General features: G+C 44.0%; 1 protein-coding gene across 3 annotated transcripts; it reads right to left on the bottom strand.

Moving 5' to 3' along the window:
- Positions 1 to 1085: 1085 nt before the first annotated feature.
- Mpzl2 (myelin protein zero-like 2) lies at positions 1086 to 12230 on the bottom strand. 3 transcript variants are annotated; one of them, XM_063265111.1, is made up of 6 exons: positions 10937 to 11068; positions 10578 to 10744; positions 10079 to 10289; positions 7119 to 7266; positions 4725 to 4797; positions 1086 to 3292 (listed from the first exon to the last, which is right to left on the bottom strand). In XM_063265111.1, the coding sequence occupies exons 3-5, from the start codon at positions 10272 to 10274 to the stop codon at positions 4734 to 4736; spliced, it is 408 nt and encodes a 135-aa protein (XP_063121181.1). In that variant the 5' UTR covers positions 10275 to 10289; positions 10578 to 10744; positions 10937 to 11068; the 3' UTR covers positions 1086 to 3292; positions 4725 to 4733. The 3 variants fall into 3 exon arrangements, 2 of the variants coding, with proteins under 2 accessions (XP_063121181.1, NP_001100288.1); NM_001106818.1 differs by lacking the exon at positions 10937 to 11068 and adding an exon at positions 11651 to 12105 and having other exon boundaries at positions 1092 to 3292; XR_010053944.1 differs by lacking the exons at positions 1086 to 3292; positions 4725 to 4797; positions 10937 to 11068 and adding an exon at positions 11651 to 12230 and having other exon boundaries at positions 7362 to 10289.
- Positions 12231 to 12536: the final 306 nt, after the last annotated feature.

The following is a 12536-nucleotide window of genomic DNA, read 5'->3' as shown; positions in this document are numbered from 1 at the left end:
ACTGGGATCGTACGAGGTTCCCTGATCAGCGATTCTTTGAGTCTCAAGAAGGACCTGATTGCGCTATTCTGCTTCAAATTGGCTACAGACTTTGGAAAAAGTTTTATTATTATGGAATTCTGGGGAGCCAGGCTCGATCCTCCGACTGTAATCCCGAAGTTATCTCTAGAGTATCCAGGTTGAACCCTCACGATGGCTTCTCGACATTTTATGTTCAGGGAAACTTAGGGGACCATACAGGATCAGAATAAATATATTTTTATTGTGTCCAATGGTAAATACGTGCAAGCCTCGTCATTTGTGTTCCTTTTAATGTGGCCATTACATCATCCAGAATTGTATGCTTATTAAATTACTGCAGGGACAGTGGTGATGAAATCATTGCAGCGTGCATTCGAGGTGAAGGGGAAGTTTGGTTTCTGTATCTATGCGTTGTAAAAGTAAGGATATCATTATCGTGGTACTTGTCGTGAAATGTGATAGTCTAACATGCCCTGGAACAAAAAGGTGGAAAAGGACTCTGATGTATTCACCCAATTCTCCTGGACCCGCCATGGTTAATGCAAGTAGAAGGGAAATAAAAAGCCTCAGCTTTTGAAAATATTTCATAGCTGACATTTTTTAATTGTCATGCTTTACTAGACTGGAAAGCTGGTGGGTTTTTCTATGAAAAGAATACGAGTATAAAAAACAAATATCCTTGTTTCTAAAGTCCCTCAACTAAGCCAGGAAAGATGGCAAAAGCTTGTAGGTGCAAGATCTGCAAGGCTGAGGCAGAAGGACTAAGAACAACCTGGACCTCTAGTAAGACTCAGGTTAGAGTTAGGTTCAAGAAATTAGTCTTTCAAATGTGTGATACCATTTGACCCCATTCCCAGCTCTCCAAAGCAATGTGTAAAGTCTATAGAAATAATATAAAGCTACTAGAAATTAATCTCATCAATTAACAATGGCTCTACCTGTTCTGACTCTACTGTGTCTTCTACGTAAAAACTTGAGCAAAGATAACCATCTTTCCTTGTTTTCCATTAACCGCTATTGTGAAATTTGCAGATTTGTGTGTAAGCAAACAATAAAATCCATAATTCTTTATTACTAAGGGTTTATTTACACAGTGCTTCAGGCATAATAAAAAATAAGTTACAGTACAAAGGTACTCTTAGGAAGGAGATACTGACCAAGAATGTGGTACCCCATGAATATTCAGACAGGACACAAGCTGCAAGTTCGCTGGAGACAGTCCCTGTGGGGTTTTTAACTACTTCATTACAAGTATGAAACATACACAGGCCATCTGTTTAAAGAAATATCCAGTCGCTATGTTCACAAGAGAATATACAGGTCTAGCTTGTAGCTTCAAAACTAGGTATCAAAACTTTAGGCCAGGGTATGGAGGAGCAATCCCTTACTTCTAGCACGGGTGAGGCAGAGGCAGTGGGATCTCTGAGATCAAGGCCAGCCTGATCTACAAAGTGAGTTTCAGGACAGCCAGAGCAATTTAGTGAGACCCTTTCTTAATTTTTAAGAGAGAAAGAGGGAGAGAGGGAGAGAAATAAGAACAAAACCTTTTTTTTTCAGGCATTATAAAAAGCAGAACAAGAGATATAGAATGGATTTCAAGACCAAAATGTATATGTAAATTATGCTAATTTATTTTTTTTAAAGACTGGGTAAAATATCAAGATCCAATATGTAAAAATTGAATCTTTTGGAAATTTCCAGTTTGTTAAGAAGAAACAATCTGTGCGACTCAGTCAGTGAAGAATTGCATTGTGAAGATTCACTCCAGACCTGAACCTTTAGATGTTCTCTGTTCTCCAAACAGTGCTGGTGCGCACAGACCGGGTCACTAGACTCAGAGAAGAAAGCCATCCCTCCTCTTTCCACAGGCCACTTAAAAAAAACTTTGCTTTGTACTCAATAAAGGGAAAAATAAAATTGGTTCATTCCTTTTAGGTAGTTTTGTTATTTCTTTGGTCCACAGCAAATTCTCCTTAAAACAAGGCGAACCAAAACCAAAAGAACTTTAAATAATCTCTTCTAGTTCTCACACACAAGACTTAAAAAACAAAAACAAAAAACAAAAAACAAAAAAAAAAGAGGCCATTTGCTTTGGGTTGGCACGAGTCTGATTTTTTTTTTAAGTTGTAGTCTGTCACAAAGTCTTCTAATAAACTGCTTCATGACTCCAGTCTGCGAATGAGCAGAGTCTTCCAAGGTGGGGGTGAAAGGGAGCGCAGAGCAAGCAATCTGTCTATGCTCATTACAAACCTACAGTTGGGCAGGATGTGGTGATGCATACTTTATCAAAGCACTCGAGAGCTGAGGCAGGGGGTCTCTAGGTTTGAGGCCAACTCTGTCGGCATAGTCAGCTCTAGACCAGCCAGCACTACATAGTGAGAACCTGTCTAAAAATAAATAAATAAATACAAAAGTGGTGCTGAGCGATTCATCCTGGTGGCACTTGCTGGTGTCCTGGTGCTTCTGTGACCTTTTATAGTTACTGTGCTTAGACTTGCGCTGTCACCTAGAAACCTTGGAGTAATTGACAAAACGATAAATCTAGAACACTTAAAAAAAATCAGTAAAAAATCTAAAAAATCAGGATATTTCCATTTAAAGACAGTCATGAAAATCAAACTTCCAGTGTAAATTTGGGGTTTGGTTTTAATAAAAAAAAATAATGGCTGGATGGTTTAGCTAGTCTTTTAATGATTTAATGTATTCATCTTATGGGGGAGGGGAGGTGGACGGCCTGCACATACCATGTGCATGCAGTACCTACAGACACCAGATGACGGTGTCACATCCCCTAGAACTGGATACTGATAGCTGTGAGCCACCAAATGGGTGCTGAGAACTGAACTGGGTTCTTCTGCAAGAACAAGAGTTTAGCCATCTCTCCAGACCCCTTAGCACTCCTGTGCGCTGTTCTAAAACTGAAATGTGAGAAGGTATGCCCTGGCAGACAAGCTGGCTGGCTTCATATCCCTCTGATGCCAGTATACACAGGAGTATAGGAGTCATACATTGTAAGAATGTGGAAGGACAAATATGTAACCTCGCAGTTTACAAAAGCTAACACACAATTGCGCTCTGGAATTAGACAGGACCCTAGTAATGAAGGTAAGCCTGAGGCTAGTGGCTCAGGCAGAACCCTAAGCTGCCGGTCAGGGGCATTGCTCATCTAGGCAGGTTTGTGCTGCAGAACCTGTAGGACGACAGGTCATCGCTGGAAATGTTTCCATTGATGTCAAGGAGTGCTGATGCTGTCCTCGAAAATCCTCAGCTTCTGGAATACAAAAGTTTAAAAGGTCAACATCCTTGAGAAGTGTCCAAGAGGAATACCCGGCAGTGCCCAGCATGTACAGGTGACATCCAACCTTCACTCCTAAAAGAAATTTTGGTTTGGTTTGTTTTTTGAGACAAAGTATAGTCTGTGGTGTCTCACAGAAGATACAAATTTAAACAAATGACAAAAGTCTCTGTAAGATCCACCTGCCTCTGCCTCCCAAGCACTGGGATTAAAGGCATATATATGGGTTGGTTGGTTGGTTTGGTGGGGGCTGAGGGTTGTTTTGTTTTGTTTTTTGAGACAGGGTTTTTCTGTGCAGCCCTGGCTGTCCTGGAACTTCCTTTGTAGATCAGGCTGGCCTCAAACTCAGAGAACCTGCCTCTGCCTTGCAAGCGCTGAGATTAAAGGAATGGGACAATGCCCAGGCCCAAGTCCAAAGTTTTTATAATTTGTTTAAATTTGTATCACCTGTCAAAAACCACAAACTATACTTGATGATTGATAATTTTCCTTTAATCTTTTTCCTGATTTATTTTACTTTATGAGTGCTTTGCCGGCCCATTTTTATGTGCACCACGTGTGTGCTGTGCCCAAAGACCTCAGAAGAGGATGTTGGGTCTCCTGGACCTGTTCTGAGGCTGAGAGCCACTCACTGATCCTTGGGTCACTTACCATCATGCCATAAATAAATATTTATCATAAATAATAAAAAAACCAAACCATCAGAGATTAATCTTTTCGTCTAAAATGATTTATTGAGCTGGACAGATATGATAGCTCAGTTGGTAAAGTGCTTGTCATGTAAGAATAAGGGTCTGAGTTCAATCATCAGAACCATGCAAACAACTGGGCATGGAGACACATGCTTAGAATCCAGGCACTGGGGAGGCAGAGTGGAGGAAGAGCTACAGTGGCCACACAGCCTAGCTTAAACAGCAAGGCCAGGCCAATAGGAGACTGTTCTGTCATACACATACACACACACACACACACACACACACACACACACACACACACACACACTCACAAAACAGGGTAGATGGTAGCTAGGTTGTCATCTGATCTCCACATGCATGTGCACACACCACACCACACACACACACACACACACACACACACATACCCACATAATTTATTCACGTATTGGAAGTTCATTATTGGTATTGGCTAATAAAACCCTTGGAACTCAAACAGTAGAATCCTCTCAGCCTTAAAGGAAGTGGTCTGGCTCCTTAATCATATATACAAATACTCTGAAAAGGGAAGTCAACTATGAGGATAATAGGAGACTAATCTGCCTGGCCAAGAGTTTCTGCTTCTGAATAGGAAGTGTCCTCAGCTATTGTACAATGACCCAAGAGATCTTGGTCAAAGATGGGCTAACAGTTCTGCAAATTGAAGAAAGAAGTCACCGGTGTGTGACACTTACCCCACAGTGTTAGTCTGTATCTTCCACATAAACAGAGACTTTAGTCCCTTGATTGAGTTTCTCCTCTTCTTTTCTGTCACGAAGGAGCAGAAGTCAAATGTTAGGTGATCAGGGAGGAAGCAAAGGTGGGAGGTCCCAAAGCAACATCAGGTATGGGACCCTGGATCATGCTTTTCAAAGAAATACACACACCTGGATGTCCATTCAAGTGACAGAGAACTAACCTGCCAGTGTCGTGTAAAAGAGAATACCTACGCCCCCACATGACCTGCCAGTCCAGACTCAGACACTTTTCAGAATGCGTGATAAGTCCCCTGGGATCTAATAGAGTACTGTGGGCATTTAAAGTGCACACCTAAGCCTTACCAGGGTATTTGACTTCTAATGTTTACCCCTCTGCAAAAAAAAATAAAAAAGGAAAAAACTTTTTTTGGGTTGACCTAGAAATCCTCTCTATCGATCTATCTATCTCTTCAAATGCTGTGATGGGTCCCTCAGATGCTTCACAATCAATTACATTTATTTACTAATTAAAATAAATGAATGGTTCTGGGGGTTACTTATAAACTCCACATGCAAAAGAATGATTTGAGACTCTTAACCAAAACTCAAAACCTAGCCGAAAATACACCAAAGACACAACTGTGAGAATGTAACTGAAACCACAAAACACTTAGAAGAGCTGGACTTCATCAAGACAGAAAACTCTTGTGTCTTAACGGATAATGTTCAAAAAGGGACAAAGGGAACCCAGGGAGAGGGAGCAGTTGCAGGTAATGTAGCTGAAAGGTGCCAGACATCTAACCGTTACAGCTTAACAAGAAGACATCCACTTCAGTTTCAGGGTGGGCGGACTATCGGAATAGATACATCTTTACAGAGAAGCTCTATAAACAGCAGCTAAACACCTGGGAGGAGGATGAGGTCCATTAGTCCTCGCACAGATGTAAATCAAAAATCTCACTGGCATACTGACATACCATCTCATGGCCACTAGAGGGCAATAATGAAAAGTGAGAATATAGAGGGTTTTTTTGTTTGTTTTGTTTTGTTTTGTTTTTCTTTTCTTTTCTTTTCAAAACAGGCTTTCTCTGTATAACCTGGCTGTTCTAGACTCGTTTTGTAGAACAGGCTGACCTCAAACTCACAGAGATCCACCCGCCTCTGCCTCCCAAGTGCTGGAATTAAAGGTGTATACTATGCCCATAAAAAACACTTTGTCAATTCCTCCAAAAGAAAATTCAATAGTTATCAATGACTCAACAGTGTTTCTTCTTTCATTTTGTAAGTATGTGTATACAAAACGTATGTTTGTAGCAATTGATATTAGGTATAACAACCAAAGGGGGGAAAAAAACCTGTCTCCATCATCTGAGCAGACAAACAATACGTGGTATGTCCATTATAGTGGAATATCATACAGACACAAAAGGGAATGACAGAGGATGAGGGAGTTCAGTGTGAACTGGTTGCGGCACGAGGATCTCAGTTCAGATCTCCTGGTACCGGTACAGCCCAAGAGTGGTAGCAGTGACCCTTTAGTGCTAGTGATGGAAGGTGGAGACAGAAGGAGCCCAGAGGCTTGACAGGCAGCCAGTCTAACCAATCAGTGAGCACCAGGGTCACTGAGTGCGTCAAGTCTTAACTCAGGTAAAGAGCAGTCGTGAGCCGCCCAACAGATGCTGAGAACCAAACCCAACTCCTGTACAAAAGCAGCCAGTGCTCTTAACTGCTAAGCCATCTCTTTGGCCCAAATGGGTGAATTTTGTAGCTTATAAATTTTATCTCAATCTAAAAATGTTTACTGAGCACTTTCTGTGGGCAGAGCAAGCTTTTCCAGTGTCGGAGCGGCAGGGACAGCTGAGTGCCTCTCCCTATGCCTCTTTATATGTGTGTGTTTCACTCTACAGAGGATATTTTTAAAGCTTCACATGTGCACATTTGTTTTACTAGCACCCAAACCCCACTAATAAAATTCTTTTGTAAAACTAGGAAACCTTTTGAATTCCACTGCTGTTGCTAGTCTGTATGTGCATGTGTGTGTGTGAATGTTAGTTTGTGCACATAAGGTCACAGAGGTCAGAGGTGTTACATCCCCCCGGATGCTGGAATCCCAGGCTGTTGTGAGCCACTAGATACAGGTGCTGGGAACTGAACCAAGCAAGAGGATCCTCTGCTTCAAACCACACTGAGCCACCTCTCCAGTCTCGCTAAGAAGCCTTTGTAAAGTCACTATCCATGCCATAACTTACCTGTCCTACGAAACCTCTCATATGTTTGGTCAAAAAGAAAATCAACGGTCCCTCAGTTGTTTGGCCCCGTTGAAAAAATCCCAAGCACCACCCACCCTACGAGTGTGAGCAGGGGTTCCCACCGGCGCTCACTCAGCCTTACGATTTTGTCCCCTCAGATTTATCCGCCCTTTCTGCCCATCGCTTTTTCCGGAAGTGTTGGAAGAGGACCACCACGATCACTATGATGATCATCAGTGCACAAGCAGAGCCAATGGCCACGGCCAGGAAGTAGATCTCGGAGAAGGGCACTGACAGGAGAGAAAGACAAGGCAGCAGTTAACTGGGTGAAATCTAAAGAGAGTGACAACGCATCTCATGGTTAACCGGAATCTTCCTCTCTTACTTTTATGAAGTCCATGTAGCCTCTGGCAGCAGACGGAAACCTACACAGACTCCATCAAGGCTTCTCTAGTGTGAGTCTAGAAGCAGTGACAGCTCCTCTGGGGAGCTTTGAAGTGAAATTCTCAGGCCCCACCCCAAACGGGCTGGACTAGAAGCATTGGGGTTAAAGCCAGCAATCCATGTTTGGACATGCTTTCCACGTGATGATGTCAACACACCCAAGTACTGAGAACCGTTGAGTCACTTGAACTGCCCAGTAATTCAAGTTTTTGCTAATCTAGTCAGACCTATGCCCAGCTCTGTCCTGGATAACCCTACTCACCCCGTCACTCAGTCATTCATTCACCCAGGCTTTAAAGCATTTGCTGTGCTCCTGTCGTAATAATGGAAATGAAAAGGAAGACAGGAAATAAAGCAATAAGCCCCAACATCCAGAAGAGACATGAAGAGGATATTTATCCCAGGACTCTCTTAACCTCAAATCTATCAAAAAGGATGAAGCTCCTGGGAGCCAGTGCCTTCTTCTGGACTCTGCAGGCACCAAGCACACAGATATACACGCAGGCAAAACACCAAAACACATCATGGAGAATGGGCTGTCTCTTTAGGTGTACCTCCATCTCCTAAAATACATCTGCAGGGTCATGGCTTCCTGTAGGTTCTCAAAAACTAATGTGTTAAATGATTGCTAGATTGTGTGTGTGTGTGTGTGTGTGTGTGTGTGTGTGTGTGTGTGTGGTGTGTGGTGTGTGTATGTGTGTGTTATATATGTGTTTGTGTGTGTGTGTGTGGTGTGTGTATGTGTGTGTTATATATGTGTTTGTGTGTGTGTGTGTGGTGTGTGGTATGTGTATGTGTGTGTTATATATGTGTTTGTGTGTGTGTGTGGTGTGTGTATGTGTGTGTGTTATATATGTGTTTGTGTGTGTGTGTGTGTGTGTGTGTGGTGTTTGTTGTTTTTGGTTTTGGTTTTTGAGGGGATTTTTTGGCCTAGCTATTAGAAAAAGAAAAAAAACCCTTGAGATCTAAAGATATTATATTACTTTTTTCAGTACTCAGAGGACTTATGTAGATCATGCATCTCTCTCTTGGGAGGAGAGCCTAGAAAGAGGGTTTTAAACTAAACTGGGAAGGAGTAATAGGAGACAACCATACCATGTAACAGACTAAACCATTTTAAACAATGTTGTGTGTTAGGAATACAGATTGCCTCAACTCTTAAGAAGCTGAGGCAGGAGGATCTCCAAATTTGAGACCAGCCTAGACTACACAGAGAGATCTTTTCTCAAATAGCAACACACACACACACACACACACACACACACACACACACACACCCCAGAGAGAGCTAGCCCTACCTTATTAACTGTGTGACCTGGGTTATTTATTTGTTTGTTTATTTATTTATTGAGTTTCCTATGTTAAGAATTAACAATATCCATTTCTTTTTTTTTTTTTTTTTTGGTTCTTTTTTTTTTGGAGCTGGGGACCGAACCCAGGGCCTTGCGCTTCCTAGGCAAGCGCTCTACCACTGAGCTAAATCCCCAACCCCAACAATATCCATTTCTTGAGTGCTCATAAAAAATAAAATTGTGCCTGCCTATAATAAGGGTACATGTTACTATTATAATTTTCAGTACAACTCAGAGTTTGGGAGACTTTCACAAATCCATTGTATCATCTGTCCTCACAGAAATCTTTATTATTCTCACTGTTCAGATGACAAGAGCAAAATTTATGTATAATTGATACAGAGTAGCCAGGGCTCAACTGCAGTTCTCCAACTCAGAAGTGTTGTGGTCCAAGTCCTTTGTCACCGGGCATCATTTCCGGGTGTCCTTACAGCATAGGCAGCCCATGCCACTGGTTGGAGAACAGTCTGAGAGTCTGAGATGACTGGGTGTGAGTCTGACGTGACTTCATTTACTAACCATGAATTAGGGAAGTGACTTGCCCTTGGTGAGCCTCAGTTTCCTTCTTACTAAAGTGGGAGACATTAAATATATAACAGACTCGTGAGATGCGTAAAGAATAAGTAAGATGAAGCTGGGGAGATGACTCAGCAGTTAACAGCGCTGGCTGCTTTGTCTGGGCAACCTCCGTTCGATTCCCAGCACTCACGTGGTTGATCACGAGTATCTGTAACTCCAGTTCTGGGGATCTGACGCCCTCTATTGGCTTCTAAGGGCATTAATCACTTAAGTGACGCACAGATAGAGGTGCAAGCAAACCCCCACGCACATAAAATAGATTTTAAAACTGTTTTTAAAAGAATAAATAAAATGTACAGCATTAAAGCTCCCAACAGCGAGGAGTCCTGAGTAAACACTGATGACTGTTGTGGAGACTAAATGTGTCAGGACTAAATGAGCTACTGTATCAAGTACTTTGGACTGTGCCTAGCACACCAGGCACCCAATAAGTATCTTGAATAAATGAAAGAATGAACAGACCTATTGTGAGTGTCTTTATCAGTCACTTCCTGTCCTTTCCACAGCCTCAAGGCCATTCTTGTCACAGATTCCTCAGATCACTTTGTATTATTTTGTTTCTTTCCATGACCAAACAGAGTCTTTTTTTTTTTTTTCACCCCGGGACTCCTCAGTCTCAGAAGTTCCCAGCTGTGAAGACCTAAGCCCTCCTCTCCCTTCCAGCTTCCTGAGAGATGGCTTTTTTTTTGGAGGTGGGGGAGGTCAGCTTTCACTTCTCAAAACCTACCAGTGTGCACAACGCTGAGCCGGATCGTCCCGATCAGACCATCAACATCCGGTGGATTCTTCACCTGGCAGGTGTATGTCCCGTTGTCGTCAAACTGCAGCTTCCATAGCATGATGGAGACATCATACCGCTCGGGGTTTCCATCCCAGACCACCCGGTCTTTGAACCGTCCGCTCATGGGTCTGAAGGGATCCATGTGGTAATAGAATACCTACAGAGGAGAAACGGTCATCATTCCTTCTCTGTCCAGGCCAGGAGACTGAGATGGTGGATGGTGGGGAGGCAAAGAGAAGCATCACTAAATCTAACCAATGGTGCAGCTCCTTGGAACATTCTCGGGCTTCCCTTTTCTCAGATCTATTATTCTCTGTCCCAAGAACTGATTCCCAACTTAAATCCATGCTTGTGGCTACCCTAGGAAAGGCTAGGGGGGGAGGGGAGGATTGCCGCAATGCATCCTGGTCAAGAGTCCTCTGGATGGTGACAAAAATCTACTTACAAACTGCTCACGACCCCCATCTCGAGGTCGGAAATTCCACGTCACGGTTAGCGCATCTCCCACAGGGGCAAAGCTGGAGAAAGTGCATTTTAACCGAATATCTGTCCCGTTAACTGCCTCCAGGGCTCCGGAGGTGTAAATTTCCACTGCTGTTGTAGGATAAAAGACTGCAATGAAGGAAAGGAATAGGTTAACAGCGGTGTATCATTGAGAAAAAAAAACGCTGACACTTTCCAAAGAAGCCAACCTGCAAATTCATTTCACCAGGAGTCTGCATACCATACCTGCACACAACTTTGACCCTCCCTTCCCGAGGGCCAATTAGAAGTAAAACTACCAGGTGCTCTCCACAGACTTACTGTGCCAATTTCAGAACTATAACCAGAAACTACAAACATCAGCAAAGAAGATGGAAAGCAGAAACAAAAATCCAAACGTTGGTCAGACACGGTGTATTACGATCAAGCAACACAAAATATGTTCAAAAAAAAAAAGCCTCCAAGCAGGTAAGTTTCCAGCGTGTAGACTTGGGGCTGCTGCTAGCTTGCAGATCAATCCCTCCCTCCTCCCCCTACTCCACCCCCAGCATTTGCGCTTGCCTGCACCCCTGGAACCCTTACACCATGTGGCTTATTTACAATTCCAGTGCGTGCATTGGGACAGCTTCAACACCACAGCGGGACTCTCGCTCTGATAATCTTTTTTTTTTTTCTTTTGCTCCGTGGTGCTGCAGGGAGTAGGAGACAAAAATCCTCCCACGGAAATCCAAGGGCCAAATCTAGCCAGCAGCCCGAGGTTGAGAGCAGCTACACAAAGATGGTGTGTAACCTGAGATCAGAAAGCCCTCTCTGTGCCTGAATCACCGGCGGCCAAACACACCTAAACCTGTTTGCCCAAAGTACTGCCCCAAAGCACCCCACCGAATTGAAGTTTCGTTGAAGTCTGGAATTGAACGAACTGCAGCGGGGGCTCGATCTCCCAACTGAGCTCTTAAGACTTCTTCAAGCCACAAGCTCTGTCTTTACAGAGTGGGCGGTGATGGTAGAAAATCCCAGAAGCCCGCCAGTTCTTACCTGTGAGCTGTAAGCTCAGGAGAAATGGAAGCACACGAGCGAGGCTCTTGCCATACATCAGGGAAAGCCAGCCGTGGCCCCAGAGGCCAGACTCGGCAGACCCAAGACTCCAGCACCCAGCCAAGGCCAAGGCTAGGACTAGCAGGCGCTGCAGTTTTTCCCCAGAGAGGTCGACTCCCTCACCTATGGGAAGGTGCACAGCAGACCCAGCGGGTCTTGACTCATCCCGCCCGGGCCGGTACAGCTCTGGAATGAAAGGTGGGGCCTCCGCACCCAGCGCCCTCCTCCTGATTCTCCCTCCCGCCTTCCTCCACACTCCAGCCTTCTGCGCAAAGGTCTCAGACTCTGCAGTCCTCTCCTTAGTTTTTCCGTTCAACTGACTGAGCCCTGGCCTCCGGATGGCCTCAGAGACAGCCAGAAGGAGGTGGTGCCAGTTTGAAATGTCCCAGGCTGCTCTGGGCTTGGCCCACACACACCCTTTTAAAAGTCTTTAGCCTTGCCTAGGAAGTGAACGTTGAAAGTAGCTTGCTGTGATTCCTGCCCTTGGGACCACATTAGCCTAGGCTCTGATTCACCGCACCCAGAGTTCCGTAAGACCCTCTGGGAACTCAGTCCCACCCCTGGTGCAGGCAGACTCTCCTGAGACTCCTCAGAAAGAAACCAAATCTCAATGCTGGATCCTTTCTCAGCTCAGGACAGCTCCCCTGCTCCTTTCTCCTAGCTCAGGGCAGTGTGCAAAGAACTTTTCGGGGCATCCTTTTCTCTCCACAGCCCTCTGGAAAGGGGTACCATATTAACAGTGTAGAGAATAACAGCTCAGGAGGGAAGGAATGGCCCATAATCCTTTTGTGTTCTCTTTTATTGTTTGAGACGGTCTCACTATGAA

The sequence above is a fragment of the Rattus norvegicus genome, chromosome 8 (assembly GCF_036323735.1).
Source record: "Rattus norvegicus strain BN/NHsdMcwi chromosome 8, GRCr8, whole genome shotgun sequence".
Taxonomy (NCBI): Eukaryota; Metazoa; Chordata; class Mammalia; order Rodentia; family Muridae; genus Rattus; species Rattus norvegicus.
The sequence above is the reverse complement of the archived record's forward strand: the minus strand, read 5'-3'. Positions and strand labels throughout refer to the sequence as shown.